Source organism: Sodiomyces alcalophilus (genome assembly GCF_042370955.1).
Source record: "Sodiomyces alcalophilus JCM 7366 unplaced genomic scaffold ACRALscaffold_6, whole genome shotgun sequence".
Taxonomy (NCBI): Eukaryota; Fungi; Ascomycota; class Sordariomycetes; order Glomerellales; family Plectosphaerellaceae; genus Sodiomyces; species Sodiomyces alcalophilus.
This window is the reverse complement of record NW_027263537.1, coordinates 602,365-629,131: the sequence shown is the minus strand read 5'-3', so window position 1 is coordinate 629,131 and position 26,767 is coordinate 602,365. Positions and strand designations below refer to the sequence as shown.

The following is a 26,767-nucleotide window of genomic DNA, read 5'->3' as shown; positions in this document are numbered from 1 at the left end:
TCCCCAATGTATCATAACGCCAATGAAGATGCAAATGTCCCGTTATTAACCTCTCATGTCTACTCCGGCTTCACCTGATTGGCAAAGTTGACCGGTGCTGGAAGGGGAGGGCCCTCAGGCGTAACGTAGGCCTTGGACATGGCGCCGTCGACGACCAGGTCGTGGCCATTGACAAAGCTGGATTCGTCCGACGCAAGGAAGAGGACGGCCTGGGCCTGCTCGACGGCCTCGCCGAAGCGGCCGGTGGGGAAATGGATCTCGCGGCGGAGGCGCTTGGGCTTGTCGTCGCCGAGCCAGTCCTGGAGGAGCGGGGTGTTGAGGGGCGCGGGGCAGAGGGCGTTGAAGCGGAAGCCCTCGCGGGCGTGGACGACGGCGAGCTCGCGGGTCAGGGCGAGGACGGCGCCCTTGGAGGCGGTGTAGGCGAGCTGCGGGGTGGCGGAGCCGACGAGGGCGACGACCGAGGCGGTGTTGATGACCGAGGCGCGGGCCTTGGCGTGGCGGCGGAAGGAGAGGACGGCGTGCTTGCAGCCGTACCAGACGCCCTTGACGTTGATGTTGTGGGTCAGGTCCCAGATGTCGTCGGGGGTGTTGACGGCGTCGTCGTCGCGGCCGTGCATGATGCCTGCGTTGTTGAACATGACGTCGACGCCGCCGCGGGGGTCGAGGGCTTCGACGACGGCTTTGACGTGGTCTTCCTTGGAGACGTCGCAGACCTACGTTTGGGTGAGGGTTCGTAGGGATTTCTCGGCAGGGAAAAAAAGGAAAAAGGCGCGCACCTTGGTATCGACGCTGGCGGATGGGATCAGGGCGAGGAGCTTGGCCTTGGCCGCGTCGAGAGCCGGAGCGGAAATGTCGGCCATGAGGACGTGGGCGCCTTCGCGGGCGAAGAGGATGGAGGTTTCCAAGCCGATGCCGCTGAGGGGTTGATGTCAGTCTTGTCGTCTCAGATGGAAGGGAAGGGGATGGTAAGGCGAGGAGATGTTCGTTTACCCTGCAGCGCCCGTGACAATGGCGTTCCTGTCGGCGAGTCGGCCACTTCCCTGGAGGGTGAAGGCGGGAGGGATGGATGCCATGGTCAGTTGCGAGGTTGCTGTGATCGATGTCGTTCTAGTTGTTGTGGTTGTAAGGAAGATGAACGCGAGGGAGTGCTGACGGGAGGAGAGAGAGGAAAGGCCGGACAACAGTCGAGAAAAAGGAGTTGGTCGAGCTATCGTGATGGGGTAGACCTGGGGTAGACCCTGAGGGGCAACGAGAGGGGCAAAGGGCAGCTGTACGATGTACTTCGTACTTTGTACGTGGGGCCAACCAAGGGGGTCTTTGAGTACGTGTTAGTCGACTCTTGTACTTTACTATCTCGCCTTCGCTAATTGGTAGTGTCGTTTTGATAATACGAGACATTGCGATACTACAGAACCCCCTAGGGAACATGTTAGTCGGGGGTTCAATCTCGTCTAGTCCTGCTCGTGCCCTGTTGGAGGCTTCGGCGATACAATTACAGTCTTCTTGGTAGACGGTCTCCGTAATATAAACTCAGAAAAGGGAATATCGACGCATATTACCGTCACCGCGTATTTGGTGTGTTGAGAGTTCAAGTTTGTTATTCTTGCTTCGTGGCTACCGAGCGTCGGTGTCCGGTGAGACGGAGACCCTCGAGTACGTTGTACTTCGTAAGTTGGACGAGTACAACGTATTCGTACCTTCCGAATCCTTATCGATAAGCGCTATCTTATCTTCGAAATGACGATCTTCCTGACACTCAACACCAACTTGCCAGTCTGACAACCCACGTCACCTCCCTACTTCGTACACTCCGTCCAGACTCCTCCGTCTCCGCCACCCTGTTCAACAAGGCGACTCCAGCGCCGCATTCAACAAGGCGCGTTTCTTTTCCCGTGCCCTTTCTTGTGTACCCGTTCGTCCGTTCGTCCGTCCGTGTGCCTACGATGAGACTGCAAGGTCAGCATCCTAATCCGACAGCCCTGGTCCAGTTCCACCGCTCGCCGTCGCTTCACCTTTTTCGTTCCCCGTGTCGCCGCCGCTTGATACCTGCCCCTCCGAGAACCCGAAGACTTTGACATGTCGCCGCCACAACCGCCGCCGCCGCCGCCGCCGCCGTCGTCCGGTCCCATCACGGCGGAGCAGCTCCCGGCGCTCCTGCGCAATGATAACAAGGTCAAGCTCGCCGGGATCGACGTCGACGGAATGCTCCGCGGCAAACTCATGTCCAAGAACAAGTTTTTGTCCATCGCCCAGTCCGGGTTTGGGTTCTGCTCCGTCATCTTCGGCTGGGACATGCACGACGTGACGTACCGGCACGAGCTCAAGATTAGCAACGCCGAGAACGGCTACCGCGATGTCGTCGCCGTCCCCGACCTCTCCAGCTTTCGTCGCATCCCCTGGGAGAACAACGTGCCGTTTTTCCTCGTGAGCTTCTTCGATCCCGATACCATGAAACCCATTTGCGCTTGCCCCCGAGGCCTGCTCAAGGGCATCCTCGAAAAGCTCCAGGCCAGAGGCATCGGTGCCATGGCTGGGGGTGAGATCACCAATTCTTCTCTTCTCTTTATTCTCTCCTCCCCTCCCCTCAATAGCACGTACTAATCATAGTCTGTACCTCGTTTCCGACAGCCGAATACGAATTCTTCCAGTTTAAAATCCCCTCGAGTGCCGCGGAAACCCAAACCTCTGCCGCCAAATTCCTCCTAGACCACCCCCCCAATTCCATGCCTTCCCTGACCGAAGGCATGTTTGGCTACAGCGTCACCCGCCCCGTTCAGAACAAGGACTACTACTACGAGGTGTTTGAGAATTGCGCCCGCTTCCAGTGCGACATTGAAGGGTGGCACACCGAAAGCGGACCGGGCGTCTACGAGGCGGCGCTGGAGTTTGGCGAAATCACCGAAATGGCCGATAGAGCCAGCCTGTTCAAGTACGTCGTCAAGTCGACCGCCACCAAGTACGGCATCACCCCCTGCTTCATGGCCAAGCCGAAGCAGGGCCTCCCCGGGAACAGCGGCCACATGCACGTCTCCCTCGTCGGCGAGGGCGGCAAGAACCTCCTCGCCCGGGACACCCCCGACGACGCCGCGCCGTGGCCCGACGTCGCGGGCCTCTCAGACCTGGGGCGCCACTTCCTCGCCGGCGTCCTCGACGGCCTGCCGGACGTGATGCCGCTCATGGCGCCCAACATCAACTCGTACAAGCGGCTGGTGGAGAATTTCTGGGCGCCCGTCACCGTGTCGTGGGGGCTGGAGCACCGCGCGGCGTCGATCCGGCTCATCGCGCCGCCGACGTCCAAGCCGGGCGCGACGCGGTTCGAGATGCGCGTCAGCGGCGCCGACACGAACCCGCACTACGTCCTCGCGGCGGTCCTTGCGCTGGGCTGGCGCGGCGTCGAGAAGAAGCTGGCGATCCCCGTGCCGCCGCTCGGCAAGGGCGAGGAGGTCGGCGGCAGCGCCGACGCGGGGGTCCGGCTGGCGAGGAGCCTCAGGGAGGCCAACGAACGGTTTATGCGCAAGGGGAGTATTGCGCGGGAGGTGTTTGGCGACGACTTTGTGGACCATTATGGCGGCACGAGGGATCACGAGATTCGCCTTTGGGATGAGGCGGTGACTGATTGGTGCGTTCTCCCATCCGTTTCGAATGATATGCGTCGGAAGTTAACACAGACTGGCCTTTTTGGTTCACAGGGAGGTCAAGAGGTACATCGAGACGGTTTAGGCTGGGGGACATGCATACAGGACCGGAGTTGGGGATTGGTATTCATTTCGTCGCATTTCGTCGCATTCGTCAGTCGTATTTCGTCAGTTGGTTACAGTTACAGCTACAGTTGCAGTAGTTACGGTTGAGTCGCAGTGCAACGTCGGATAGCGCATCCTCTCGGGACAAGATAGAAGTACGTCCTTTTTTTTGTGTGGCCTTCTCTGCCTTTGGTTCAGTCTGTCCCTTCGCCGGCTCTGCCCTGCACGCCAACCACCCGCCAGGCACACCTCGGCGACTTTTACTGGCAGACGGCGAATCAACTAGTAGGGACGAACAAACGCCGTGCTACCGACCTTGCATCCCGTTGGAGGGGGAGGGACTGCATAGGTGCGTTGATGTCGTACGTCCTGTTTCTTGATTGGTCGGTCTCATCTATGATCGTGGCAGACGAGGTCTTTATGATGTGTGCAGGCCAGATGAGCATACCTATGGCTGAAGATTCAGGTGCATGGAAGGATGGAGGCAAGAAGCTGACGTGGTGTGCCAGCTGTAAAGGGATCTAGATGGCTTGGCCCGATTCATGACGAGAGATCTTGGAGGGGAGAAAGATCTGCCCGTTCATTGGCGGTTGAGGCGAGCTGTGGGAATGCAGAGTATGCCTTTAGGGCTGCAGTGTGAGAGGAAGGGAATGATTGTGTGCGTATCAGTGATGGTGATGGTGATGGCGATGGATGGCATGGTTGAAGGGCTCTTGTATCACAATCGATCAAGTTCCGTTATGCCATCTCATCTTCCACACATAAATACGTCCGAATTATTGATTCTCTTCGCTATTGTCCGTGTCCTTCAGCCCGTCTCGGCGGTTTGTCCTGATGCGCAAGACGGAGGTTGTTCCGGAATGGAGACTATAAATAAAGACCCAAGTACTCTGTACGTAATTAATGAGTGAAGGGCAAGCAGACTGATAGGTACGTTGTACACGGAGGTACCTCCGTACGTAGGTACCAAGGTAGTATCGCGTGGTAACAGGGTTGGAGATGGGCCGAAGACTCGGGACGGGTCACCGGTCGGATCGGGGATGTCGGGGGAGTCGGGGATCGTCGGGAGGAGCATATTCGGGGTTTTCTTTTGCCGCTTGTTTACTCTTTTTCTTTCCCTTTCTGGATGTCGCATACAACTTGACGTCGCAACGAACAGAATTTTCCTGCTGCAGCTGTGGATATGCATCTGCTAATCGGGACCTCGTTGGTCGGGTGTCAAAGTGTTAGACAAGATGGTGGTATCCTTATCTGATCTTTGTGCCGCATACCAGCGCTGTTCGGAACCTCATGTCCCTCTTCCGTGTCTTCTGCCGCTCTCTTGCAGGATCGGGACATGATTGACACGCCCTGTTGTCAGTTTGTCTCCATTCCGAGAGAACAGTCAGGGGTCTGCATAGATCGTCCCGGTGTAAGTCGTGCTGCTTCACCGCCGCCAGTCTTTACGCGCATTCTTCTGTCGCTACCGGTATTCGCTCCATTAGGGCCAAGCGGAATTAATAAGCGACTTGGAGGGTCGGGTCTCGCAGGAAATAAAGGCCAATGCCCTCGACAGCCCTCGATGCCCTCGATGCCCTCGTCCGGGATTCGCCATGTTAGACCCTGCTAGACATGATCGAATGGTCTTAGCTGTCGCCGCAAAGATCATCTGCCCCTCTGGCACACGCATATGACACATATCACGCACATGAGGCACTGGAGTGGACCGCTCCACCGCCAACTCACATCACCACCCACTCTCACACCCACTCTCTTCTGCATCCTTCTGATCAATTACTCCGCAGTCGAATTGGGTCAACAATCAATTCGTCGACAATTGCCCGTAGAACTTCCCTAAACCCCCGGAAGCATGTCCGGTGCAGTATAGTACTGTTGGGTCCTGTCAAACCCCGGTCGGCCCGGCTTGTAAGTCGCATGTGGCCCTCGTCTGCCTCTCTGCCTCCAGTCCCCCCATCCTCATCCTGGCCATGGAAAACAGGCACAGAAAATGGCAATGACAAAGATAATAATAATATAAAAAATAACCATCCAATCCCCACCACACCCAGCGGTCGTCGACTCTGGGCGATCGAAAAGGATGCATCTCACGTCCTGGTTCGCCCCGGAGAGTGCCGCCGAGGCGGACCATTCCTTGCCCACCAAGACGCCCTCCTATGGCATTGTCTGGATAGACTTGGTCGCCGACCTAGAGCCCTGGCTGGTTAAGAAACGACATGGTATAGAAAGACGGGGCATCCTCATCCCGCTCGTCTCCTATTTTCTTATAAACGTCTGGTCACATGGAATCTTCATCCTTGACCACATGCAGCCATTTCCCTTCTCGGCCGGGCTTCGTTTTTGTACGTCATGTCTGGTGCTATTTGCCCTGGTTCCACGTGCTCCTCTCCTCTCGGCCCTATTCTAACCCTGCTGCCGTCGGCAATCTGGGTCCCATTGTTTTGCTTCGGCGTCTCTTCAACGGCGCCGAGCCATCGCTGACCGGTCTCTTCTAGCGCTCATTATTGCCCGACCACTCCGTCGATCTCGACTTGGCAGGGGCTCGCGTGGCGTGACAGGAGACACTACCATCAGATTTCGTTTCGGTTTCGCAGGACCCGTACGGGGTTTTCTAGGATCCCGATAAAGACGAAACTGACACTACTGGGTCGCATCTCTCGCCCGTAGCCCGCAGCTGCCTCGGCTCTCTACATCACTATTGTTAAAGGGGCCTGGGGAGTGGGGTTGGAGGTAGGGAGAGGCAGCTCCTGTTGCGCCTATAGGCGTCACGGCGCCTGGGGACGGTAACGTGACTGACGTTACTCGACACTCGACGCTCGACAAAGCGGGAATCATCTAAAGAATGACCAGTAAAGACCGTCAGGGTACGGTTGGCCCCTCCTCGCAAGGGAACCCAGCGGTCTCTTCAGAACCCAATGCGCCGCCTCAGGGAGGGGACAGCAGACCTCACCTTGGTCGCCCGACAATATCTCGAAGCGGACCAAACGACGAACCCGACGATGATGAAGACGATGAAGGAAACTATAATGATGACGACAACGACGACTTCTCCTCCGTCTCAACCGACGACGAACCCCCCCTCATCCACGCCTACGGCCACACCTACCACGGAAGCGGCCGCATCCTAACCCCCAACGACGAATCCGAACGCGCCCGCCTCGACATCCAGCACAACCTCTTCAAAGCCTGCCTCGACGGCCGCCTCACGCGCGCCCACCTCGACGCCACCCGCCCCCTCTCCATCCTCGACGTCGGCGCCGGCACGGGCCTCTGGGCCGTCGAGATGGCCCAGCGCCACCCGCGCGCCCGCATCCGCGCCGTCGACCTCTCCGCCGCCCTCCTCCCGACCGCCGTGCCGCCCAACGTCGTCTTTGAGATTGTCGACGCCGCCGAGCCCTGGGCGCCCCTGGGAGGCGAAAAGGCGGCCGGCGCCGGTCTCGATTTCGTCCACGTGCGGAACCTGGTCGGCGGCGGCGTGAGGGATTTCCGCGCACTGTATGCGCAGGCCCTCCGCCGCTTGCGGCCCGGCGGTCAGATTGAGGTGGCTGAGGTGCGGCCGCGGTGGTTCCACTTTGAGGAGGACGTGGGTGATGAGGAGGACCTGGATCGGCCGCTCTTTACTTCGCGTCAGGGGACGGAACAAGAGGGGTCTGGAGGGACAGAGACGACGACGGTGGCGGCTGCGCTGGAGCAGTTGAGGTTGGCAGGGGGGGAGGGGGAGGAGGATAGTTGTCGGGCGTTCCGTCAGCTGGAGATCTACACCAAGTACTTTTCCGAGCAGTTGGGGGTGGACATGGATCCCATTCCCAAGGTCCGCAGGTGGCTTCGCGACGTCGGGTTTGAGAAGATTGTCGAAATGTCTGATCTAGTTCCCATTAAGCCGGTTGGCGGGGATGAGAAGATGAGGCGCAAGGGGGCGTTGGTCTCACAAATGATTGAATATGGTCTGTGGTCCCTCCAGTCTTTTCCTGCCCCTTCTACATCGCTGACGGCTGGGATGATAGGCATTGAAAACTTTACGCTGGCGCTGTTTGTCAAAGGAGGCCTACCGGAGTGTGAGGCTCGGACTTTGCTGGAAAGGGTCCGACGGGGCCTTCGGAATGCCTCGTTCCAAGCCTACATGAAGGTGTAAGTCGAGTCCGGTCCCCGTATACATAAGGCCCTGTGGTAGCACAGACTGAACATCTATTTTCAGGACATTTATCACAGCGAGGAAACCATTGCAATAGATTTAGAACCCGGCCACAGGCACCTCTCGGGATAAAGGAGTTGGATGGGATTAACAGGGAACAGCGGTGTTGCCGGGTTTTTGGTTATTATGGCTGGTATTGGAGCGAAAGGGGCAGGAGTAAGGCATTATAGGGGTAAAATAGGGGTTCGCAGGGATATATTCAGACGCCTATAGAGGAACAAATGGATTAAGTAGTAAAATGCATGTGGTCATGTCTCATGATATCGTAAAGGTCCTCCATACCAGCTCACAGTCCATGGGTCGTTGCACCGTTGGTCTCACCGTTGACTGAAGCCCCGTCGGTCATCCCCTGCTTGCCCCCATTCGCGGCGTCCATAGCCTTGGCCTTCACGGCCAACTCCTCGAACCGCCTCTTGGGCTCGTTCACCCGCTGGATAGGCTTGGCCAGTCCGCAGCTTGAAAGAACGCCGTTGACCCAGGAATACGCAAAGTAGTAAGCGCTCGTCAGCCCCAGTTGGATCATGGGCATGACCGCCAGCGTGAAATTGCCTAGAGGCTTGTCGTCAGCACAGGGGTAATATAGAACCAAGCCGACTTGCCAAACTCACCGAATAGACCCCTCCGCCTAGTAATAACCTCCCACAAATCATCCGTCATGACCTGCACAGCACCAGGCCAGGCCCACGGACCGACGAGGCGGAACTTGACGGTAAAGTTGGGAGCAGCCGCCCAGATCCACGGAAGCCGCCAAAACGGCCTCCCGGTATCGGTGAGCCCCAGGCGCACGACCTGCGTCAAGCTCGGCGCGGCGTCCATGTCGAGAGCGAGCTGGTACGCGTAGCTATCATGCTCAACACCGTAGCTGAGGCGGGCGGTAGGCGGGCCAATGAGGCGGTAGTGCCACTCGTCCTCCGGCAGCAGCGGGTTCCGTACGCGGCCCAGGAGGTTCGCGATCCACAGCATGGCCTGGAGCTCGGCCAGGGGCGGGATGGCGCCGAAGCCGGGGCGCACGAAGCCGATAAAGCCGACGGTGGGGTCGTCGCGTTTCCAGATGGCGCGGATGTCGGCGTCGCGGGCGACCGGGTACGGCTTGCGGGCGTGGTGGTTGGCGGGCGACTCGAAAAAGGGGAAGCTCTGCAGGTAGCCGGTGGAGAAGATGAGGACGTCGGGCTTGATGACCTGGTTCTTGATGCGGTGGTACTCGTCGCGGCCGTTGTCTTCAAAGTGGGCCACGCCGGACGGGTCGATGCGCGAGGGGAAGGGCGCCAGGTCGATGATCTTGTCCGAGTCCTCGACGGGGGTGTGCAGGAGGTAGTCGCGGATCCTGTCCGGCAGGGCCTTGGGGCCGCGGGGGCGCCAGGGCGGGGTGATGTGCTTGTTTACCTTGGGCCAGGCCTTGTTGAAGAAGAGGCGCGATGCGTGGAACTTCTCGGGGGGCACGGCGCCGATGAACTGGTCGAAGCCGTGGGGTGCGCCGGTGGATACCCAGGCGCTCCCGACGGCCACCTTGTCGTAGTGGTCCCAGACGATCATGGAGTCGCGGACGATGGGGTGGACGTACATGGTGTCGAAGAGGGAGAGGTGGCTCACGTCGACGGGAGGGGAGTCGGGTAGATAGGTGGGCGCCTGGTCGGGGACCTTCCAGAGTCTGGGGAGGAGTCTGGTGTTGGCCAGTTTCTGTCGTTGTGAGTAGACGAGATGACCATGGCTGGGAGGGAGAGGGGGGAGAGAGAGGGAGAGACAGAGGGACGGGGAGAGAAAGTCAAGACAACGTGAACTCACCTTGGGCGCAGCGAGCCATCCATTCCGATGACACAAGATGACCCTCTTCGTGGGCGAACGAATAGCCAACTCGGCGATATCAAAACTGGTCTCTCCACAGCCGAGGATCATGACGGTCTTGTCGACGCCAAACTGGTCGCTCATCTTGAATTTCTCCGAGTGCATCACCACAGGGACGTTCTCGACGCCAGGGAGGTCGGGGATATTCGGGACGTTATGGAGTCCCGAGCAGACAGCCACGGCATCGCACTCCCAGTCGACCTCCTCGCCCTCGGGGGTCCTGTAGGTGACCACATGGCCGGCCTCGTCCCCCCGCCGCACCGACACGACGCGGGTGGACAGGCGGATGTGCGGCCAGAGGCCAAAGGCGTCGGCGTACTGGTTGAGGTACTCGAGGTAGCGGTCGGCGGAGAGGAAGTCCGGGTCGTCGCGGCGGGGCCGAAAGTCGGAGAAGGAGGTCAGGAACTTGGAGGAGACGAGCTCGGCGTCTTGGTAGACGTGGTGGTAGAAGACGCCGCCGATCTGGGGGGCGGCTTCGAAGAGTTGGGCGTCGATGTGCGTCCCTGGGAAGAAGGCGCCGGCCTGGCTTAGGTATTTGAGGGTGACGAGGCCCGAAGGCCCGCCTCCGATGACAGCCACGCGCATCGGTGGTGATGAAGCAGCTTGAGCTTGAGCCCAGGGCTCGTGATGTATCGTCTCTCTCAGCCCGTCGAGGGGTCTGTGAGGTCGGGGGATCAAATTCAAGACTGACTATAGGGAATCACGGGGAGCACAGTCACGGTTCAGTCAGGGAGGGGATGGGTGGATAGAGAGACGAGACGGGGAAGAGGACTGGCCCGGTAGGAAGAGACCGAAAGTGGCGGCACGGCGTTGCCCGCCCACTTCTCAGGTCATGCGATTGCCATTACGAATACACTACCATATATTAACCTGTGACCAAACGGTCCATCGTGGTATAAACTTGGAAGTCATTCTCCGTCTATGCAGCAATATCATGCGGCAGTGCCCTCGTCTTACCTCGATACCACAACCTCTCCTCTCCATCCATCCAGCCATGGTTGATCTTCACCTCGTCGCTCTCGTCTCCGCAGCAGCATGACGGTTCGTTTCCTGGATTTGGTGCAGAATATGACAAGGATTAGGAGGGGGTGTTATGTCAGGACCAGGCCAAGCCCCTGGTCCAGCACAGCGTCGTATTCTTAGCTGCGTCAACGTGGCATCAAGCCGCCAATCGAGTGCTTGGAAACTAGTGTAATATACTGGGAAGACCCGTGTGAGCGGCCCAGAATATTACACGTTGTTAATACTCCGTAGGTGTTTGCCGAGGGAAATTTCCATCTCACGCGACGGAAAAAGACGCCGTACGTTGTACGTTGTAATGTGTTGTCCAGCCCCAGGGCCAAATAGGGTCCCTAGGGGTCAGGTTTAGGGGCTGGGGGTGGCCCAGGGGCTAGGCTAGGGCCTGAGCTAGGGGCTAAGCTAGGGCTGGCCTAGGGACTGCTAGGGACTGTTAGGGACTAACCTAGGACTAGGGCGAGATCATCTCCACTCTCTTCTTCCTTTCCTCCCCGTTTGCCCCTTTTCTAGTCTCAATGACCCGAGGAGACGGTCAGTCTGGGTAAACCCGACGCCACGGCTATGGGACGTTGAATTGTCTCATATTCGTACAATTGGCACAACGTGAGCCGGCTATCTCAGGACCAGCACAGGGGTGATCCGTATCGTCGGGATTCTTCTTCCTCATACCGCCTCTCCCGCCTCACATCGCCGCTTGAATTCAATGACGGCGTGGCCATCGGAAGAGACGTCCATGCCATGGAACGCCACCAGCTCCAAGCCGGCCCGGTATCCCACCTCCTTCCACAGCGCCGCCGTCCTCTCTTTGCCCCCGGACATCATCATGATAAAGTCCATCCAGATGGAAAACCGGCTGGGCGGGTTGGACATGACATACTCGGCCACCAGCAGCCTGCTGTCGTCGGCCATGGCCTCGGCCATGTGCCTCATGATGCCCACCGCCGTGTCGTCGTCGTAATTGTGCAGACAGTGCCGGATGTAGTAGATCAGGGCGCCTAGTAAATCAGTAAACAGTAAAGCTGACTCCTTGTATGGATCAGAACAGAGAAACACACCTTTGACGGGCTGCTCCACGTGAAAATCAATCGCCATGAGCGTCGCCCCTCCCAGCCCCGAATCCTCGTCCCCCCTCAAAACCTCAATGACCGGCGCCACGTCCTGCAACACGCACCGGTCCAGCGTCAGGGCCGACTCGCCCGCGCAGAACGCCTTGATGCAGTGCCCCCTGCCCCCTCCCACGTCCACGAGCAGCGGCCGGTCCGGCGGGCTGACCTTCTCGTCCCTGCCCGCCGCAACGTCGGCGACCCAGCCGAAATCGTACAGCCCCGTGATGGGCCCCATGAGCGGAACCTGCTTGTCGATGGCCGTCATGGCGTTCATGAACACCTGCATCCGGCCGGGCTCGGCGTTGAGGACGTCCCAGAACTTCTTCTCCGGCGCGCCGTGCGCCACTGTGAAGGGGATGTGCGTGAGTCCCTTGGGCTCGCGCCGGCCGTATGTGCGAAAGTAGCGCGGGAGGGACGCCGAGGACATGAACGAGTTGTCGAACCTGTTTGGGGGTTCGCGTCTTGTTAGAGCGCTCTATACAAGACGTCTCGCTTCTCCCACTTACATGAGCTGCCACATGCTCCGGAGCGGGACGCTCTCGGTAAGTTGTCTCGACTTGAGCGTATGTCTCACTTGATCCTCTCCGACCTGTTCCAGCAAACCGGATGAGACCATTAACCATGCCAACCGGGCTGCGTTTGTCAGTTTTTTGTCCGTCATTTGTTTCTTTAATTTCTTTTAGCCACTCACTGACGAGTTGCACCTCGGCGTCCATCTCCTTCGCCAGGTCTCGGTACGAGATGCTCCCCTCGACGGGAATGATCTCAAAGGCACCCCATTCGATAAACAACCGGAGCGCCACAAACTCGGCCCCTGCCGTCGACTGGTTCATCCATTCGGGCTGCGGCGGTCGCGCCGCGTCCACGATGGCTTGCGCTGCCTCCACGATCTTCTTTCGGCATTCCGCCTCCAGCTGGTCTCCGTGCGATGACGTTTTCGACTCCGTCGCCGCAGAGTACGCGGTGATGGAGTCTATCAACCTGGGAGCGAGGACGCCGAGTTTGTCGGCGAGGTCTCCTCCGTTGGACTCTCGGGTTGGGGTGCTCATTTTTTTTTCTTCGACGGGATCCAACTGGACGCCGAATTGAACGGTCGCTGGACGGCACGGGATAATATGACTAGAGATTCCCGAGGACTCGCGTTTACACTTTTCGGTGGAGATAATACAGACTGTGCAGTAAATAATAATTATAATTGTTTCACTTGCAGGACAGGCGTGAAATCAATTATGACCAAAGGGGCCAGACAGGCTGCCAAGCTTTGAAAAGCCCGAAACCGCCTGAACGTACGCCATCGTGGATTCTCGACTTCCACAGGCATCGTAATTAATTACATACAGGATTTACCTACGCTGAAGAGTGGCACGCTACTGGCGGCGGTCCGGTCCTCTAGCGATCTATGGCTAGGACCGCCGTAGTGGTCTGTCGGTAATGACAACTTGGCATGCCGATGGGGCGAGGATCAACAGCAAGTTTCTGTCCAAGATGACCCCTTGGAATGATATAAGACGTCTGTTTGTGTGTTACGCGTTGTTTCGTTCTCATTCTAGAAACCGATCCTCATTTGGCTCCTGTGCGGTTTGAAGCCAGATCCTACTACGACTCCCGGCGTTCCCCGAAAGAAGACAACCAACGAAGGCGAAATGAACCGGAAGCATGTCCTAGTTATTGTAGAGAAGAGTAGCCAAATATGATATACTAGGCTTGTATTGACTTGGGACGAGAAAGCCAAGGGAAAGGGAAATTTGTACATCGTGTTGGAATCAAAACCTCTCAATTCCTCCACGATAGTCGTCCATCGGGCGAGTCTGTCACGGGGTATGGATCTTCATAAAGACGAGAGGACAGCGGCCCTTGACAACGATAAACCATAGATCATAATCATCATGTCATTGTAAATATACACTTATACACAGCAGTTGATGCTTCGTCTCCCTCCCCAACTGCCCTTCTCCCCAGACTCAACGGGCATCTTGCCGGCCTACTTCGAAGCGGCCTTGCCCTGGCCACGATTCGGTCCCTGGGCCAAGCCCTGGCTTTGACCTCCGCTGGCGTTTGCGCCTGAAATCGCCATTCCTTTCTCATGTTCGGGTAGAGGCGCCGTCTTGTCGGCGCGGGAAACCTTGGGGTCCTACACGGTTTTGGTGAGTAACACTGACACGGCGAGGACTATTCACGGATACAGAAAGGAAACGCACCTTGATTGGTTCGGCGCCGTGGATGATGTCGTGGCCCGTCTCGACGGCGTTGTCGGCGATGTGACCGGATCCCTGACGAGGCATGTTGACAATGTGTGGTTGGCGTTGATTTTTGGTTGATTTCCTCAGGGAATTTGGTAGACGTATGTTTGGTAGAGACGTAGGAGAGTTATTATACAAGTCGAGTTTCCTTGGTGATGTTGGTGATGGAGGCCAGACCTGAGTATCGTCGAGCTGCTCGGTTTATAAATAAAGTTCCTCCCTTTGACGTCATCAACGCCATCCGATGACCTTGCGCCGTCGGATACGTCGTTTTCCTTCAATTCCCCTCGAGGTTGATATCGTCATAGGAGGGGAGCTACCGAGTCAACGTCATAGCCGCACAGGTACGAAGTACCAACGAAGTATACCTACAGTGCGCTGACGTAACACCGTGTGACGTGATTCATGCCCTGGAAGGAGCCCCAACTCACCCAAACACTGCCCGAATCATAGCGGACAGCCCCCTGAAGCCACTGTACACCAGTGCGCTGACCAACTGAAGACTTGCCTAGTGATGGCAATCAGCACCACTGCTGGCGATTCTGTTCCTTTTCGCTAAACTCGCGACCACATTCCATCACAATCTTTTCGTCAACATACAAAGTACAACACAAATCAATGTGTCCTCGTATTTCCGTGTGATACGGGTTCATCCGCTTTAGACCAGCTACACCATCATCCCAACGGGCTCGACTCTTCATGTTCTCAGTTGCGACCTGCAGAGGTGACGGCGTTGCAATGGAAACTCTCCTTCAAACAGCCACGAAGAGCAAGTGAGGCCGGTAAAGCTTTGTCCCTCTTCGGCTGGCGCCACAAGGCGTTTGTTCAGGTGAAAGAATGAGTGTTGAGCCCGGCATCATTGCCGACTCTTACCATCCCAGGAGACTCCACGGCACACACCACCGCCAACTGACCTAGAAGTGACGCGAAATCGGACGTCTTCAACTCGCCCAACAAGGCAAGTCGCGACACGCAGAGTCGCAAAACTCGGCCTTCGGAGTGGAATGTCCGGCATAGACCTGGGGCCCGCCTCCTCCGCTTTTTATATTCTTCCTATTCTGCCACGAGGAAACATTGGGACTTGTTAAATTACCTGTTTTCTTGTTTCATGGGTTTTTTCTTCTTCCTCGGATGGTTCCGGGCATGTTATGCGGGAATGAAAGAAATACCTTCAAGGTTCATCCTCGGCGTCGATGGGATAAAATGGACGAGAAAGGAAATCGACTCGAGGATCGAAAAGCAGATCCAGTTTAGAATCCACAGTCATACCACGGTACTTCGTAGGCTCCCGAGAAGACGACGGAGAGAACGGAATCGGAGGAATACCACGAGTTCTTATGGGCCCGTGGAACGTGACAAGAAAGAGACCGAAAGCTCCATTAGGTAGCCGGGTGGGGGATCAGCGGGACACTAATTCACTTTTAGCATCTCCGTCAGGCACAAAGAGCCTAATGTGCCTGGCAGGAGTGCTAGAAGGAGACGTGTTGTGGAGGGGGTTTGAGATGTGGTAGGAGCTGAGTGGGCATCTGATGCCTTGGCCATGTAGAATGATAAAGAGATGGAGTCGGCGAGCGCTTGGGGAGGTTGAATGTCGATACGTTGTACGTTGGAAAAGCGACGTTGTCTCCTAAAATTAGTACATGGTTATTGGCCCCATCGCGATCGTCCTGTGTCCTTGGAATATTGACTCCACTTCCGGTGAGCCGGCAGAAAACTGGGCCCATCGTGGGGATCAACTTCGATACAAGTACACTACAGCGTACGTAGGTACACGTTCAACGTACCTACATACGGCGTACCTGCCTTACTATGAGATATGCCCGAAGAGAGGCTGCAGAGCAGTCTGTTAAACTTTGTGTGATCAACCAGGTAGCCGTGTTTTAACAGATTTCATCAAACTAACCTCATCTCTTGTCCTGGATCAGGTGCGGTAAGGAAAGTATACGGTACCTACTAAGTACATATCCACCCGGACCCCTCATATTCACGCTGGCCTCAAGTGGGAGGGGCCGAACAAAATGACAAATGTCCCGGAGGTAGGGATGGGTGGGGGACCAGAATTTCGTAGATTCAACTTTTACAACGTAATTATAGGAGCTCACTTTGTCGTACCCCGAGTACAGGGTCCCAAACATTCCGGTGACGAATAACCAAGTCGATATCGTCGTGTGGACGGATTGTTTTGACCGACGACAACAATGTATCGACTCTGGCACGTTACCATGTTAGTACAGCTGTACATGTACAACGTCGGTACAAGTATGTACCTACGCAGCCAGAGATGTTGACCCCACAAATATCCACAGCCTTAGGTAACCGACTCCGTAATCGTTCGTGCGACCGTTGTACAAAGTACCTAGGTACTTCGTACGCACGTTTCCGACTCAACCACAACCAAGACCATCACGTCCCTCATAACTCCTCCCCTCCCAGTACACCACCAACAACTCCCCCTCCGAATCAACGTTGATATCGACAACCCCTTTGAATCGCATACAAACCATCGGTCCAGCTGTCTGATTACATACGTCCTGGCTATACAGCTGCCCTTCGCCTTCTACTGATCCGCCTTTCCACTTCTTGTCCGTCCATGATTGACTGGGGTCGACCCCGCCACCACGGCATTCTTCCTGCTACTCCTCATCCTCCCTTTTCTTAATTTTTTATTTTTATTTTTATTTTTATTTTACTTTTCTTCTTTCGTCGCTTGGTTTTTCGGGGTTTTCTTTGATTTTTGCCATTTACCTTATTTTCCCACTTATTTCCTCCCCCCTCCTTTCCAGGCGGGGATATTACCGTCCTCCCTTCTTTTCCTCTCCGCCTCACCGTCTCTTCGAGAACGACTTGGCTTCACGTCCATCTGTGAACTCCCGCCCCAAGTCGATGTTGCCCTAAAAGTCGCATCACCATGGCTGCCCCGAAACTTATGCAGCAGCCTGGCTTGACGGGTGCGAACGTCGACTCCTCCGCCGACCAATTGTCGTCTACCTCTCCCACCAAGCTGCAAAACCGTGCATCCCAAAGCATCAGCCCTTACGTTCAGAGCCATGCCGACAGCCCTGTCGCATGGCAGCTCCTCGACGACGAGACCATCGCCCGCGCAAAGAGGGAAAATAAGCTAATCTTCCTCAACATTGGCTTCAAAGCATGTCACTGTAAGTTGGACGTGTCTTCATCCGACCTCGTTACTACTGTGCCTTGCTTGCCCGACTTTTCCCAGCAACCATCGTTTCTCTCTCTCTCTCTCCACCGCCCCATGCCAGTTGATTTGTTTGCATTGCGTAACACGCAGGAGTTTCGCCTGTGACAGTATTGTACTTTTGTCGCCGAATGTTCACCCTGCTATTCTAATACCTTCCTCGCCTTGCGCCTCTCTCCGCGATCCTTGTTGTTGCGTGAACCCAGTCCTTCATTCCCGGCGCATCTGCTGACGTACTCGCAGACTGCAGGCTCACCTCCTTCGAGTCCTTCTCCCATCCAGAATGCGCCGCCCTCCTCAACCGAGACTTCGTCCCCGTCATCATCGACAGGGAGGAACGCCCCGATATAGATACCATATACATGAACTATGTCCAGGCCGTCAACGGCGCCGGAGGCTGGCCTCTGAACCTCTTCCTGACCCCCGAACTGGAACCCGTCTTTGGCGGCACCTACTGGCCCGGGCCAGGCGCTCACCCCAAGACGGGCCCAGAAGACGACGAGGGGCTTGATTTCCTGACCATCCTCGAGAAGCTCGCCAAGGTCTGGCAAGAGCAGGAGGCCCGTTGCCGCCAGGAGGCCAGGGAGGTTCTCGTCAAACTCCGAGAGTTCGCCGCCGAGGGCACCCTGGGCACCCGGAGCACCGTACAGATGAGCAAGATCGGCCTGGCCTCCTCGTCCACCGCACCCGTCGCCTCGGCCGTTTTGACCGAACATCTACACCCGACCAAGTCGGGCGCCGACGTATCCAGCGAGCTGGACCTGGACCAGCTCGAGGAGGCCTATTCGCACATTGCAGGCACCTTCGACCCCATCTACGGTGGCTTTGGCCTCGCCCCCAAGTTCACCGTCCCCGCCAAGCTGTCCTTCTTGCTTCGCCTCCCGCATTACCTTTCTCCCGTCCAGGACGTCGTCGGCCCTACCGAATGCGCCCACGCCACCGAGATGGCCCTCTTCACCCTGCGCAAGATCAGCGACGGCGGCCTACGTGACCACGTCGGCGGCTGCGGCTTCTCCCGCTACTCCATCACCCCGGACTGGAGCATCCCCCACTTCGAGAAGCTCACCGCCGACAACGCCCTCCTCCTGGGACTGTACCTCGACGCCTGGCTCATCAGCAACGGAGACAAGGACGGTGCTTTCTACGACGTCCTCATCGAGCTGGCCGACTACTTCTCCAGCCTGCCCGTGCGCCTCCCCCACGGCGGCTTTGCCTCGAGCGAGGCCGCCGACTCGTACTACCGCCGCGGCGACAAGGAGATGAGGGAGGGCGCCTACAACCTGTGGACGCGCAAGGAGTTCGACGCCGTCATCGGCAACGACCACGAGGCCAACATCGCCGCCACCTACTGGAACATCCGCGAACACGGCAACGTCGAGCCCGACCAGGACCCCAACGACGAGTTTATGAACCAGAACATCCCGCGCGTGCTCAAGGAAAAGGGCGAAATCGGCCGCCAGTTTGGCGTCAGCGCAGAAGAAGTCGATCGCGTCATCAAGTCTGCCAAGCAAAAACTGAAAGCCCACAGGGAGAAGGAGCGCGTCCGCCCGGAGCTCGACGACAAGGTCATCGCCGGATGGAACGGCCTCGTCATTGGCGCTCTCGCCCGGACGGCCGCCGCGCTTCGCATCATCAACCCGGAAAAGAGCAGGACCTATCTCGAAGCGGCGAGCCAGGCCGCCGACTTTGTGCGCTCCCATCTCTGGGATCCCCAGGAGAAGGTCTTGTACAGGATCTATAGGGGTGTACGGGGGCACATCAAGGCTTTCGCCGACGACTATGCCTACCTAATTGAGGGGCTCATCGACCTATACGAGACGACGGGAGAAGAGAATTGCCTAATATTCGCCGAGGAACTCCAGCGTGAGTCCCCCCACCACGTCCCCTTCTCTTCTCTTCATCCTCACAACCTGCAGTCTGAAGCTAACATTACATCCACCAGAAACTCAAATCGCCTTGTTCTACGACGATTTAACTCCAGTCTCCACAACGTCACCGAATACGTTACCCGCTCGCTCCTCTTGTGGCGCCTTCTACACTACCCCCGACCCAACCCGGCATGCCATCCTCCGCCTCAAAGACGGAATGGACACCTCCGTCCCGGCCACCAACGCCATCAGCGTCTCCAACCTGTTCCGCCTCGGCGTCACCCTGGGCTCGGAGACGTACCCCGCCCTGGCCCGCGAGACCGTCAACGCCTTCGAGGCCGAGATCTTGCAATACCCCTGGCTTTTCCCCGGTCTCCTGTCGGGCGTCGTCAGCGCTCGCCTGGGCGGCAAGACATGGGCCATTGTCCAGGATCCGACCGGCAACGACGGCGAGACGACCCAGAAATTGCTCACCAAGCTATACGGCGAAGCGCGCGGCGGCCTGCGCAACATCTTCCTCATCAAGAGCGAGAAGGACCTCGTCGTGCAGCGGAACCCGGCCCTCGCGGACATAGTGAGGGAGGGGCCGGGCGCGTACATCTTTGACAACGGTCGCTTCCGGCCCTGTACCAAGACGGATGTCGAGTATTAGACCATTTTCCTACGGAAGAGAATGGAGAGGCGGGGATGTCTAGGCCGCTATGGGTTATTTCAATACATAGAATGCAGAATGGTATATGTAGCCACTGCGTTAGGTGGGATTTTCCTTGGGATCTTCTGTCCCAAAGCACTTTCTGGGTATGGGCCTTGACTTATCTACATACACACATCTGGGTCTCGTGGTGCATTGGGGTGTCTTTAATCGAGGCATATTACGGACGGTCCGCTACAGCGGCCCAGCTAACCGGATCTATAAACATATCCTAGTTGGATGGGATTCTTTTCTGGGCTTTTTATGCCAAAATGAGACGTGTATATGAGAATATACGTTCTATATACATCTCGGCTACCGACTTCTGTCAGGACATGTCCCCTGCGCCTCATATTTCATCGGGAAAGGGGTATCTAATCTACGCACCAGAAGTGGACGTGGTAAAACAAAGTCGTCTCGTCGGGACAGATCAAGGACGACCCCTCTGTGCCAGCCGGCATGTGTCCCATTCATATCCTCCCGACTAAACATACATCCATGCATGAATTGTAGTCTTCGTCCTCTATCGATTGTCCCCGTCTCCCCCCTGTCCTTTCCCTTTCTGAACAGTCCCATCTCCTCACTACCTCGTCAACCTGACGACTTGCGTGAAGCCTAGTAGGGAAGGGAGACAGTAGATTTAGAATGGTTGAATGCCATCTAGGATACGGAACGGGGTCGGCCTAGATGGTTTTCCAGACGGGACGAAGAGACGTGAAGAGACGTGAGAGAAGATGGGGGAGAAGAGCAAGATACCAAAGGGAAGGCGAAGGACAGAAAAAGAAAAAAGAAACCGAGTCGGAAGCTATGCGCGTGCAGCGCTTCCAATGCTCGGATATCCCATGGTCAAGTGTGAGCGCTCGTCGAGGGAAAGATTAAATTGACCCTTCTCTCCCCTTTTCCCCTCTCCTCTTTTCCCACAAAAGCTTTCTTTCTCCTTGCTCATGCACATTCCTGAAAGCCGGCTGTTCCTATCTACCCAAACATAATAAGAGAAGAAAAAAAGAGAGAGAAAAAGTAGGTGGCCACCCTTGCAAAGACGGCCAGGCTACTCAAGAAGCACTCGCCCGCGGGGTGCCAACACTGCCGGCAGCGCCTCCGGCGCCGGCTGTCTTGCGGTTCATCAAACCGCTAAAGAAGGCCTGGAGGTTCTCCGTGTCCATGACGTCGGGTGAGTCGGCGGCGACGTCGCCCCCGGCGGAGGACCCGGAGGCAGCCTGGTCGGGATGGGCGGCGGTGTAGGCCTGGCGGTCTTTGAGACGCTGGACCATATCGTCGGCGTCGACCTGGATGCCGCCCATGTTGAACTGCACGGGACCAATGTGCTCGCTGACCTTGCCGTCCGAGGCGGTGGTGAGAGGTTGGCGGGCCGTGCCGGCGGGGCCGTGGTCCAATAAGGCGGAGGAAGAAGAAGAAGGGGTGGCGGACTGCGCTCCGTTGCCGGCTTTGGTCGGGTCGGATTTCTGCTCGGCCTTGGCCTTGTACGCCTCGAGGGTGGCAAGGCTGGCGTCGAGGAATTCCTGGGCGTCCTGGGACTGGATCTCGAGGTGCAAGGCCGAGCTGGCGTCGTCGGCGCCCAGGGCGAGGGCTTCGGAGGCGGTGGCGAGGTCGCGGATCCAGTCCTCGTAGGGGGCGACGGCGGAGGACCACATCTCGCCTTGGTAGGAACCGTCGGCCTTGGCCTTGGCGAGGACGTCGAGTCCCTCTGTTGTCATGGCCGGGTCGGTGAACTCGGATTGTAGGTCGCGCGACCAGCCGATGCTCGCGGCCTCGACGTCGAATCCGTCGCGGAGAACGCGGATCTTGCCCCACGAGTCCCAGTTTGGAGGGACGAGGATCTTATCCCGGTCGATGACGTTGTGCTTGAGGGGTTGTCGCTTGAGGAGGGAGGTGACGCCCAGGCTGGAATGGACCAGGCTTGGTAGGGGTGAGGGTACGTTTGGTGTGGTGTAGATGAGGGAGGCTCCGTCTGCGCGAGATTTCCGTCAGCCAAGTGTGCACGATGAACCGGGGTCGCATATCGAGGCTTGCCACCTACGTCTAAGTAATGTCGTCCGCAAGTACTGCAAGACTTGATCAAAGTCGCCTTCTTTCCAGCCTTGTGACTTTTCCAGTAGTTCGATCTTCTCGGCCTAGGGGGATTGTTAGAGCCCTAGTTTTTCCTTGACGTGTTGAAGGAGAGAGGGGATGTCGTACGTTTTGGCAAACCACGCACAGCGGCAAACCCAGCGCCTCTTCCCACTCTCCTGGGCCCAGGGGCAACGAGACGTCGTCTTCCCCCGTTGCTCCGGTGGCAGTGCCGTCGAGGTTGACAGAACTTCCGCCCCGCCCCCTGTCCCGCCAGCTGATCATGACCTCCTCCATGGCGGCCTGGCACTCGCGACTTGTCTTCTCCAGCACGCTGCGCATGAAGAGGATCCATTTCCGCAGTTGTCGCATCCAGAGATGGGGGGTAGACCAATCTAGCAGGATGACCAGGAGAGTATTCGGTATGGATTCGGGGGTGAGTAAGGGTTCGAGCAGTCTAGGGAAGGCTTCGGAAGGGTTGGAGAGCATGTAGAGGGATATCCGGGCCAAGATGTCTGCCGAATGTCAGTTTCCTTTCTCTTGTTTCTTTCGACTTTTCTCCGGATGTGCGGGGTCCCTGGGAGAGAATGCCTCTATACAGACCTTCATGGTCGGCATCGAGTACGTCGTAGTAGGTATAGCCGAGGGCAAAGCTGTTTGCGACGGGCGGTGGCCTGGAGCTCTGTCGATCCAGACTGCGCTTCTCGCTTCCGTTGGATAGGGATTCTAGAAAATCTCTCTGCGATTCGGAACTGCCGCCCAATACAATGATGTTCTTCTCCGGTAGACGTTTGCCACTGGCGACCGAGTCGAGGAGGGAGCTCCAGAGGTCCTTCCTCTCCCCATTTCGGCCGTCGGAGGTCCCCGATGCAGCTGTGTACGTCGAGGCCCGATTCCCATTCGCAGTCATGATCAGGTCTGCCCACTGGCCTTCATGGGGGTAGGGCGACGGCGGGGGAAATAAATGTGTCGCGGAATGTCACACCGAGATCGGGCTCTTAGAGCAAACGAATAGGTCGAAAGGCGTTCGGACGGGAATATTTCAGGTATTTCAGGGACTGGTGAGATCTGGACGCGTCAATCGTGTTTGGTGATCTAGATATGGCGTCGGAAGCCCACGGCGACAGGCGACAAGTTGAGTAGGTGAAACTAAGGGAGATACCCGATCAATCAACTTGGCATAGGGAACGGAACAGAGTGGAATGAGTCTCTGCGGAAGGGGTCAAAGAGGAAGGTAGGGGCGTAATTATCCGTACTCGTTTTGCTGGGTGAGTTGCTGAGTTGGTCTCCAACCCAGTTCACGGACCAGGAGCTAGACAATTTGCTGGACCCCCTTGGACCCCTTGGTACAAACGAAATGTCGCATGTGGGGACCGGGTCTGGGGAGCTGGGGTCTCCATCTTGTCGGCCCGGCTGTTTTTCCAGTACCACTTCATCTGCCGAGCAAGAAAACTGAACCCCCTGCTGCCACCCGTGATCAACCGCGTGACATTGAACCTGCGACGCCTGAGGTACACAGTACATGTACTGTACGCACGTAGCTGCGTCGCAGCTGAAGCTCAAGCTGTGCTTCGATTCTTCTCAGTCCATTGTCAGCCTTGCATCTTACACCTCGCAGAGCTGCTCCGTCACTCCAACCCCCGACATATAGACACGATGAATCAAATTCGCGCAATACAAGCGCTGAACAAAAAGGAGATTGAGCATGGAATGTAAGCTTTACCATTGTCCCAGGAAATCATCCTCTATCCCCTTCCCACGAGAACTTATTTGCTAACAGCCAACCCGATCTGATAGCTCCCCCGAAGCCTCCTGGCACGTCGACTACCGCGACACGGCCTTTGTCTACTTTGGCGGCCTCCCCTACGAGCTCACCGAAGGCGACATCATAACCATCTTCTCCCAGTTCGGCGAGCCCGTGTGGCTCAAGCTGGCGCGCGACAAGGAGACGGGCAAATCCAAGGGCTTCGGCTGGCTCAAGTACGAAGACCAGCGCAGCACCGACCTGGCCGTCGACAACCTCGGCGGCGCCACCATCGGCCACAGGCTCGTCCGCGTCGACCACGCGCGGTACAAGTTCCGCGACGACGAGGACCCGGACGAGGGCAAGGTCGACTGGGCCACCATGGCGAAGCGCGAGCGCGAGGCCGCAGGGAAGGGCGCCGACGACACCGACGACGACGACGAGGAGGAAGACGACGAGGAAGAGCGGCCCATGCTCCCCCAGGAGAGGGAGCTTGCGCTGCTCATCCGGGACCACGACGAGGACGATCCCATGAAGGAGTTCCTGGTCGAGGAGAAGAAGAAGGAGGTCGAGGACGCCGTGAGGCGCTATGAGAAGGAGCAGAAGAGGAGGAAGAGGAAGGAGGAGGAACGGGAGAAGCGGGAGCGGCGGCACCGGTCGCACCGGTCAAGACGGCATGGTAGTGACGACGAGATGCGGGATGCGGATCGCGAAGAGAGACATCGGAGCCGAAGGTCACGGAGGGATGACACCAATTCAGATTCGGACCGTGAGGACCGACCCAGGAGGCGCCATGGTTCGCGCGGTCGAAACCGAGACGGGGACCGGGAATCGAAGCGCGAGAGGGGAGATGGCCACCGGTCAAGAGAACGACGTGACAGGGACAGAGAAAGGGATGACGATGACGATGGGGAGGAGAGGAGGCGGGATCACCGGCGACGACTCGACCGGGACGAAGATGACCGTCCCCGGCGACGACAGTACGACGATAGCGAGGAAGATGATCGTCGGTACAGGAGGCGAAATCGGAGTCGGAGTCGAAGTCGGTCAAGATCACCTCGGCCGAGGAGGTAGCGGCCCGCTAATATGACGTTTGAATCCAATAATCAAGATGAGGCAGAGACGAGAAAGAAGAGTCAAAGCTCATATTCCCTATTCATAATGACCGCTCGTATGCCAAGTTCCCCCGTGCCGGTCCTGGTCCCCATAACCTCATAACCTTTGCCGTCGTTCCGTCGTAACGCCAAACTAAACCAACCTGCCATCACTCGCTGAAAGTACCGGTCCTAGGAGAACGAAAAGGACAGAAGAAATAACAAAGGAGGAAATAACAAGAAAAAAAAAGAGGAAACAAAAGGAGGAACACAAAAGGACACCGCCCGTAAAGGAACCCCCATCGACCAGTATGGCTCACAGGGGATCATCCGCCAGAAGATCTTCCTCCCCAGGCTCGTCCTACCGAGTACTAGCCAGGCACCGTCTCCACCCCTCACGCACGCACTCGCGTTTCCCGTCCATGCCGTCCCGGCTCTTGCGAATCACAAACTTCTCCCATTTCGGTTCGCGCCCGGCACCCACCACGACCAAGCTGTTGTCGTCGATCCAGCCGATGACGCCCTGCTGGGGCCTCAACACGGCTGAGGAGACGTCTGGCCGAGACTCAAACACGGCGCTGGCGAAGGAGTAGGTGTCGGAGAAGACGCGCGGCATAAAGGGCACCTTGCCCAGGAACCCCCACTTGCCCTTGCCGTCGTCCTTGCTCCCGTCGGCGGCGGTCAAGTCCTGGCGGCCCAGCGCGGGGTTGCTGCCGACGGCACCGGTGCCAAGAATACCCGGGAAGGTGGTCGCAAATGATGATGCCGTCGCCGCAGTCGTCGGCGAAGACGGATCCGCGTTGTTAGGATGCGGAACATCAAAGATGTGCAAGGTAGACTTGTCCGAGGTGCAGGCGAGCATGGTGCCGGAGGGGTTGAAGGCGAGGTGGAAGATGGTGGAAGGGTCGACACCGCGGCGCAGCTCGGCGAGGCGGGCGCGGGTCCTGGTGGACCAGATGCGGATGAGGGTGCCCTTGTCGCTGGCGGTGGCGAGGAGGCTGCCGTCCTGGCTCATGTGGAGGGCGCGCAGCGGCGAATTGTGGGCGGGGATGATGTTGACCGTTTTGGTGGCGCGGTCAACGAGCTGAACGTGGCCTGGGGTGTTACCCAGCAGGGCGAGCAGGCGGTCGGACATGCAGCAGAGGCCGAGTCGGTTTTGAGCCGTCTCGTACTGGGAGACGAACTCGGGCCGCTTGTTGACCGTGTAAATGCGGGCGCTGTCCTGGAGAACGACGATAATATGGCGCTGGCCTAGGAGGTTGCCTTGCAAGACACGGCGGACGGGCTGGAGGAGGCTAATGTAGGCTCCCGGTTTGTCGCCCTGGTCATCCCACAAGACGACCTTGTTCTGGGAGAAGTGAGAGTACGTGCAGTTGGCCACGATGGCGAGGTAGTTAGTCAAACCCATCATTTCCACATGGGCGATTGGACATTGGAGGTCTGTATAGTGTAAGCGAAGGAGCCGAGATGAGGGAGATTGCGTGAGAGCAGGGAGATGAAGGCAGACACTGACCCTTGATCGAACGAAGTGAACATGACTCTGTCACAAATACTAGATAGAATAGTTGGTAAATAGGACCGCATCCATCACGAAGCCCACAAGACACCTCTGCACTTACCAGCATAGCCCGTGTTAAGGCCCAGGGTGAAATGTGATGCATTGTGGTTGAACGAGACGGAGAGTACCTCATTCGGTTCCGAACCCTTTATCGGAGGCTGGGTATACATAGCGAGAGAAGAAGAAGCGTGAAATAAGGCCCAATAATAAAGTGAAGAACGGGAAGCTGAAGAGGAGCTTGATCCTGGGGTAGAGGACTAGCTAGGACTGGACAACACTGTTGCGGTGCAGGTCTTCGGTGTCGTCCTCAAGCAAAGCGTCGATGGGAGACGGCGATGACGAGTTGCGATGGACCCATGCATCAGCCAGCAGTCATCCTCGGAGACTATCCTATACCAGGGACGTCGCTTGG

At 57.4% G+C, this 26,767-nt stretch overlaps 12 protein-coding genes across 12 annotated transcripts; 4 read left to right on the top strand and 8 right to left on the bottom strand.

Annotated features, from left to right (window-relative positions):
- Nucleotides 1-59: 59 nt before the first annotated feature.
- On the bottom strand, nt 60-1,073 carry ACRALDRAFT_2028569 (uncharacterized protein; the record flags this gene model as incomplete). The annotated part of the gene is made up of 3 exons (XM_071020539.1): nt 60-713; nt 777-915; nt 991-1,073. The coding sequence occupies 3 exons, from the start codon at nt 1,071-1,073 to the stop codon at nt 60-62; spliced, it is 876 nt and encodes a 291-aa protein (XP_070873093.1).
- A 746-nt stretch (nt 1,074-1,819) lies between these two features.
- ACRALDRAFT_1041805 (uncharacterized protein) lies at nt 1,820-4,442 on the top strand. Its single transcript, XM_071015233.1, has 4 exons — nt 1,820-1,920; nt 1,989-2,536; nt 2,629-3,619; nt 3,690-4,442. The coding sequence occupies exons 2-4, from the start codon at nt 2,077-2,079 to the stop codon at nt 3,718-3,720; spliced, it is 1,482 nt and encodes a 493-aa protein (XP_070873092.1). The 5' UTR covers nt 1,820-1,920; nt 1,989-2,076; the 3' UTR covers nt 3,721-4,442.
- A 2,137-nt stretch (nt 4,443-6,579) lies between these two features.
- Nucleotides 6,580-8,177, top strand: ACRALDRAFT_1081261 (uncharacterized protein; the record flags this gene model as incomplete). Its single annotated transcript, XM_071019123.1, has 2 exons — nt 6,580-7,865; nt 7,933-8,177. 2 exons carry the CDS (start codon nt 6,580-6,582, stop codon nt 7,964-7,966), a joined length of 1,320 nt encoding a protein of 439 aa, XP_070873091.1. The 3' UTR covers nt 7,967-8,177.
- Nucleotides 8,178-8,215: 38 nt separating this feature from the next.
- On the bottom strand, nt 8,216-10,356 carry ACRALDRAFT_1032042 (uncharacterized protein; the record flags this gene model as incomplete). Its single annotated transcript, XM_071014916.1, has 3 exons — nt 8,216-8,478; nt 8,538-9,567; nt 9,712-10,356. 3 exons carry the CDS (start codon nt 10,354-10,356, stop codon nt 8,216-8,218), a joined length of 1,938 nt encoding a protein of 645 aa, XP_070873090.1.
- A 1,095-nt stretch (nt 10,357-11,451) lies between these two features.
- On the bottom strand, nt 11,452-12,943 carry ACRALDRAFT_1069960 (uncharacterized protein; the record flags this gene model as incomplete). Its single annotated transcript, XM_071017718.1, has 4 exons — nt 11,452-11,783; nt 11,844-12,337; nt 12,401-12,527; nt 12,586-12,943. The coding sequence occupies 4 exons, from the start codon at nt 12,941-12,943 to the stop codon at nt 11,452-11,454; spliced, it is 1,311 nt and encodes a 436-aa protein (XP_070873089.1).
- Nucleotides 12,944-13,684: 741 nt separating this feature from the next.
- On the bottom strand, nt 13,685-14,347 carry ACRALDRAFT_1063025 (uncharacterized protein). The gene is made up of 2 exons (XM_071016711.1): nt 14,093-14,347; nt 13,685-14,025 (listed from the first exon to the last, which is right to left on the bottom strand). The coding sequence occupies exons 1-2, from the start codon at nt 14,174-14,176 to the stop codon at nt 13,876-13,878; spliced, it is 234 nt and encodes a 77-aa protein (XP_070873088.1). The 5' UTR covers nt 14,177-14,347; the 3' UTR covers nt 13,685-13,875.
- Nucleotides 14,348-14,600: 253 nt separating this feature from the next.
- On the bottom strand, nt 14,601-15,199 carry ACRALDRAFT_2060060 (uncharacterized protein). The gene has a single exon (XM_071021902.1). It carries the CDS (start codon nt 14,833-14,835, stop codon nt 14,656-14,658), a length of 180 nt encoding a protein of 59 aa, XP_070873087.1. The 5' UTR covers nt 14,836-15,199; the 3' UTR covers nt 14,601-14,655.
- Nucleotides 15,200-15,305: 106 nt separating this feature from the next.
- Nucleotides 15,306-16,269, bottom strand: ACRALDRAFT_209521 (uncharacterized protein; the record flags this gene model as incomplete). The annotated part of the gene is made up of 8 exons (XM_071022714.1): nt 15,306-15,358; nt 15,396-15,468; nt 15,554-15,582; nt 15,616-15,761; nt 15,828-15,886; nt 15,943-15,985; nt 16,038-16,044; nt 16,104-16,269. The coding sequence occupies 8 exons, from the start codon at nt 16,267-16,269 to the stop codon at nt 15,306-15,308; spliced, it is 576 nt and encodes a 191-aa protein (XP_070873086.1).
- Nucleotides 16,270-17,042: 773 nt separating this feature from the next.
- ACRALDRAFT_2043152 (uncharacterized protein) lies at nt 17,043-19,853 on the top strand (the record flags this gene model as incomplete). The annotated part of the gene is made up of 3 exons (XM_071021328.1): nt 17,043-17,289; nt 17,577-19,196; nt 19,276-19,853. 3 exons carry the CDS (start codon nt 17,043-17,045, stop codon nt 19,851-19,853), a joined length of 2,445 nt encoding a protein of 814 aa, XP_070873085.1.
- An 833-nt stretch (nt 19,854-20,686) lies between these two features.
- ACRALDRAFT_1049578 (uncharacterized protein) lies at nt 20,687-23,026 on the bottom strand. Its single transcript, XM_071015603.1, has 4 exons — nt 22,563-23,026; nt 22,089-22,474; nt 21,931-22,024; nt 20,687-21,861 (listed from the first exon to the last, which is right to left on the bottom strand). The coding sequence occupies exons 1-4, from the start codon at nt 22,867-22,869 to the stop codon at nt 20,945-20,947; spliced, it is 1,704 nt and encodes a 567-aa protein (XP_070873084.1). The 5' UTR covers nt 22,870-23,026; the 3' UTR covers nt 20,687-20,944.
- Nucleotides 23,027-23,615: 589 nt separating this feature from the next.
- ACRALDRAFT_2109912 (uncharacterized protein) lies at nt 23,616-24,777 on the top strand (the record flags this gene model as incomplete). Its single annotated transcript, XM_071023442.1, has 2 exons — nt 23,616-23,671; nt 23,757-24,777. The coding sequence occupies 2 exons, from the start codon at nt 23,616-23,618 to the stop codon at nt 24,775-24,777; spliced, it is 1,077 nt and encodes a 358-aa protein (XP_070873083.1).
- Nucleotides 24,778-25,158: 381 nt separating this feature from the next.
- On the bottom strand, nt 25,159-26,525 carry ACRALDRAFT_2043149 (uncharacterized protein; the record flags this gene model as incomplete). Its single annotated transcript, XM_071021327.1, has 3 exons — nt 25,159-26,237; nt 26,311-26,349; nt 26,417-26,525. 3 exons carry the CDS (start codon nt 26,523-26,525, stop codon nt 25,159-25,161), a joined length of 1,227 nt encoding a protein of 408 aa, XP_070873082.1.
- Nucleotides 26,526-26,767: the final 242 nt, after the last annotated feature.

Bases quoted from the DNA above. Each gene is read 5' to 3' on its own strand.
- ACRALDRAFT_1063025 (XM_071016711.1), bottom strand. From the start codon at position 14,176: ATGCCTCGTCAGGGATCCGGTCACATCGCCGACAACGCCGTCGAGACG. The intron at 14,026-14,092 runs GTGCGTTTCCTT...AAAACCGTGTAG, and splicing joins ACGGCGCCGAACCAATCAAG to GACCCCAAGGTTTCCCGCGC.
- ACRALDRAFT_2060060 (XM_071021902.1), bottom strand. From the start codon at position 14,835: ATGAAGAGTCGAGCCCGTTGGGATGATGGTGTAGCTGGTCTAAAGCGG.
- ACRALDRAFT_1041805 (XM_071015233.1), top strand. From the start codon at position 2,077: ATGTCGCCGCCACAACCGCCGCCGCCGCCGCCGCCGCCGTCGTCCGGT. The intron at 2,537-2,628 runs GTGAGATCACCA...CGTTTCCGACAG, and splicing joins CATCGGTGCCATGGCTGGGG to CCGAATACGAATTCTTCCAG. The intron at 3,620-3,689 runs GTGCGTTCTCCC...TTTGGTTCACAG, and splicing joins GATGAGGCGGTGACTGATTG to GGAGGTCAAGAGGTACATCG.
- ACRALDRAFT_1049578 (XM_071015603.1), bottom strand. From the start codon at position 22,869: ATGACTGCGAATGGGAATCGGGCCTCGACGTACACAGCTGCATCGGGG. The intron at 22,025-22,088 runs GTACGACATCCC...CAATCCCCCTAG, and splicing joins TGTGCGTGGTTTGCCAAAAC to GCCGAGAAGATCGAACTACT. The intron at 21,862-21,930 runs GTAGGTGGCAAG...AATCTCGCGCAG, and splicing joins GCGGACGACATTACTTAGAC to ACGGAGCCTCCCTCATCTAC.